Genomic DNA, 2,733 nt, shown 5'->3' with positions numbered 1-2,733 from the left:
ACTCCATTCAGTTTCTTAATGATTTATTAAAGGCTGAATTTGGTGTTAGGAAAGAACTTTATTTACATTGCCAAATTCTAATGTCTAATGTCATCTTTTATTTTGTTTTATTTCAGAAATACAATGGAAACAAGAACTACTCCAAAGCGGAAAAGACTGGTAAAACAGTATCAAAGCAACAAGCAATTCATGCAGAAAAATAGAGCAGAAATTCATAAGAAGCAGCATTTTATCTCTCCAATGATGGCTGGTGATCATGGACAAAAGAGAGTAACTCCTATGCCTTCTAAGTAAAGCACTCAAAAAGAAGTCCCAATTTCCAAAAGAATGAAAATTATGCCGAACCAGAAAATTGGAGCTAGTGAAGAAGAACCAGAAAATCTTAAAAAGCGTCCAACCATGGGTATGGATAAATTTTTGGAGACACATGGGGTTCATTTGGAAAGAGAAGATGACGATTTTGAACCAAGTGCTGAAAACGAAAGATCTATTCAAGAAAGCAACAAAATCTTAGGAAGACAAATACAAAATCAAGTTGTCAAGCCATGACACTTGATACATTTTTGGAGACAAATGGGATTCATGTGGAAGGAGAGGAGGAACATAGTGGAGCAAATGCTAATGAAGTTGGAGATGATGATGATGATGATTTCTCGGATGATGAGGACTATGTTGGTGAATATGAAGATGAAGTTCTTCATGGTGATGACAATCACCTTATGGAAACTAACAATGTTAAAGGTGCTGTACTTTATACATAATTATCATTTTACTTATTCATTAGCATGTATAGCTATATAATTCATTTAAATGGTTAAATTGCACATATTTATAGATACTCCAAAGACTAGAAGGACACGAGGAAAAACAAGGTGTGCTAAAATCCATGCAAGAAGTTGGGAAGAAAGAGAAGAGGTGACTTTTTATGAAGGACAAGCAGTGGGACCAACTCCAAGAAGAGTGAAGGATTTAACTTACTTTATTGGAACAATGGGAAGGAATAGCGATTTCATAACATTGATGTACACTAGTTGGAAAGCTGTGCCCCTCAAAGTCAAAAAGCGCATATGGAAATATATTAATGTAAGTGTTTTATTTCTCATCTATTTTTTATGATCTGAAAATTTTCAATTTTGTATGGCTTAGCTGTAGTTTTGTGAAAATATATAGCTGCTGTTTTACACTGCAGTTTTGTCTTTGTTTTTAGTGTTCTTGAATTGTCATTTACAATTTTTGTTTTGTACTTTTTCGTAGTCAAAGTTCATTCTTCCAAAAGAGGGGAAAGGGTGGGTGATGACTGGTGTTCGAGAAGCTTGGAAAGGTTACAAAACAAGAATCAAGGGAAAGCATTTTGAGAGATATAACAACATTGAAGATATGCTGAAAAATCGCCCTTTAGATATTCCAGAAGTTCAATTTCAAAAGTTAATTGCATATTGGAGTATTCCTTCTGTTAAGGTGAGTTGTAGAATAAATAATTCTGTTTCTTTGTCTTTTTTTATGCTTTTGGTTTATTACATATAACTCCCTTTAATTTTTTTGGGTATAGGCTCTATCTCGTTTAAATTCTGAAAATCGTAAAAAGCAACAACATCAACATCGAATGGGACCTATAAGTTTTGCAAGAGTGCGTAATGAAATGGTAATAATTTTGATTTTTTATAAGTTTTTTCTTGTTGTATAATGACCATCTTAAAACTAGATAAATATTATTTTTGGCCATTTTTAATACTCTTTCCCCTTACTTGTAGCGTGAAATGAATGAGAACAAAGAAGACCCATCACAGGTTGATGTGTTTGTTGCAACTCGAACTGGACGAAAAGGAAAAGAGCTTGATTCAGGAACACAAACTGTTATTGTAAGTTATAATAAGTAGAACTGCCTTAATTTACAAATTGATCTAAAACAAAATTGCCTTAATTTACAGTATTATTTTAAGTTAGATTGTCCTGTATAAAACTTAAAAAAGTATTGTTATAGTATGTAATATATATATATCTTGATTTTAGAGCCTTCAAAGTCAATTTCCCTGGAGGAGGATTCTTCTTGAAAGCTAATATAATTTATAAATAACTAATTAAGTAGATTTAAAACATACATGATCATGTTTTGTGGGGTCCATAATTAAAATATACATGTGAATTGCTTATGCTTTAATTTATTTAGATATAGCAGGCGAGAAGTCAAAGATACAAATGTGTAGGCATTAATTTAAGACAGCTTGCTTTTTTAGGTTTGAAATTAATCAAATCATCCTTTAATTTCTGTCATCTATTTATATTTAATGGGTAGCTGATATGGACATGACTGGTAAACAGAGCTCTCAGCCATCAACTTAAATAAAATGTGTGTTTCTAAAATACATATTATTAAGTGAATACAATTTTTGTGAAAAGGACATAAAATCTAAGTTTTAACTTTTAATATGTTCATTATATCATTATTAAAAGTATTAAAAGTTCTCCAATGAAGTTCTCATCTCAGAAACTTTCATTAATGCTGCATCCCTACTCTTATTTGCTTCCATTAACTCCCTCTTGAGTGTCTCAATTGAAACTATTCACATGTCCTTAAGAACTTGAGAAACTTTCTCAGATTCAGTTCTGTTTGGGGAACTCATAATCACATTCTTGCTATGCTTCTTCTTGAACCGAGGAAATAGCCATGACATAACACCTTTACTTTTAGGCTGTTTTGGAAAGAAGCATGAGAATCAGTGAGTGGAACAAGCT

At 32.1% G+C, this 2,733-nt stretch overlaps 1 protein-coding gene across 1 annotated transcript; it reads left to right on the top strand.

The window, feature by feature from the left end:
- The first annotated feature begins 545 nt into the window (after positions 1 to 545).
- Positions 546 to 1,877, top strand: LOC107465157 (uncharacterized). The gene is made up of 5 exons (XM_016084151.1): positions 546 to 741; positions 836 to 1,083; positions 1,255 to 1,458; positions 1,550 to 1,642; positions 1,752 to 1,877. Exons 1-5 carry the CDS (start codon positions 546 to 548, stop codon positions 1,875 to 1,877), a joined length of 867 nt encoding a protein of 288 aa, XP_015939637.1.
- Positions 1,878 to 2,733: the final 856 nt, after the last annotated feature.

Source organism: Arachis duranensis, chromosome 9 (genome assembly GCF_000817695.3).
Source record: "Arachis duranensis cultivar V14167 chromosome 9, aradu.V14167.gnm2.J7QH, whole genome shotgun sequence".
NCBI lineage: Eukaryota > Viridiplantae > Streptophyta > Magnoliopsida > Fabales > Fabaceae > Arachis > Arachis duranensis.
The sequence above is the reverse complement of the archived record's forward strand: the minus strand, read 5'-3'. Positions and strand labels throughout refer to the sequence as shown.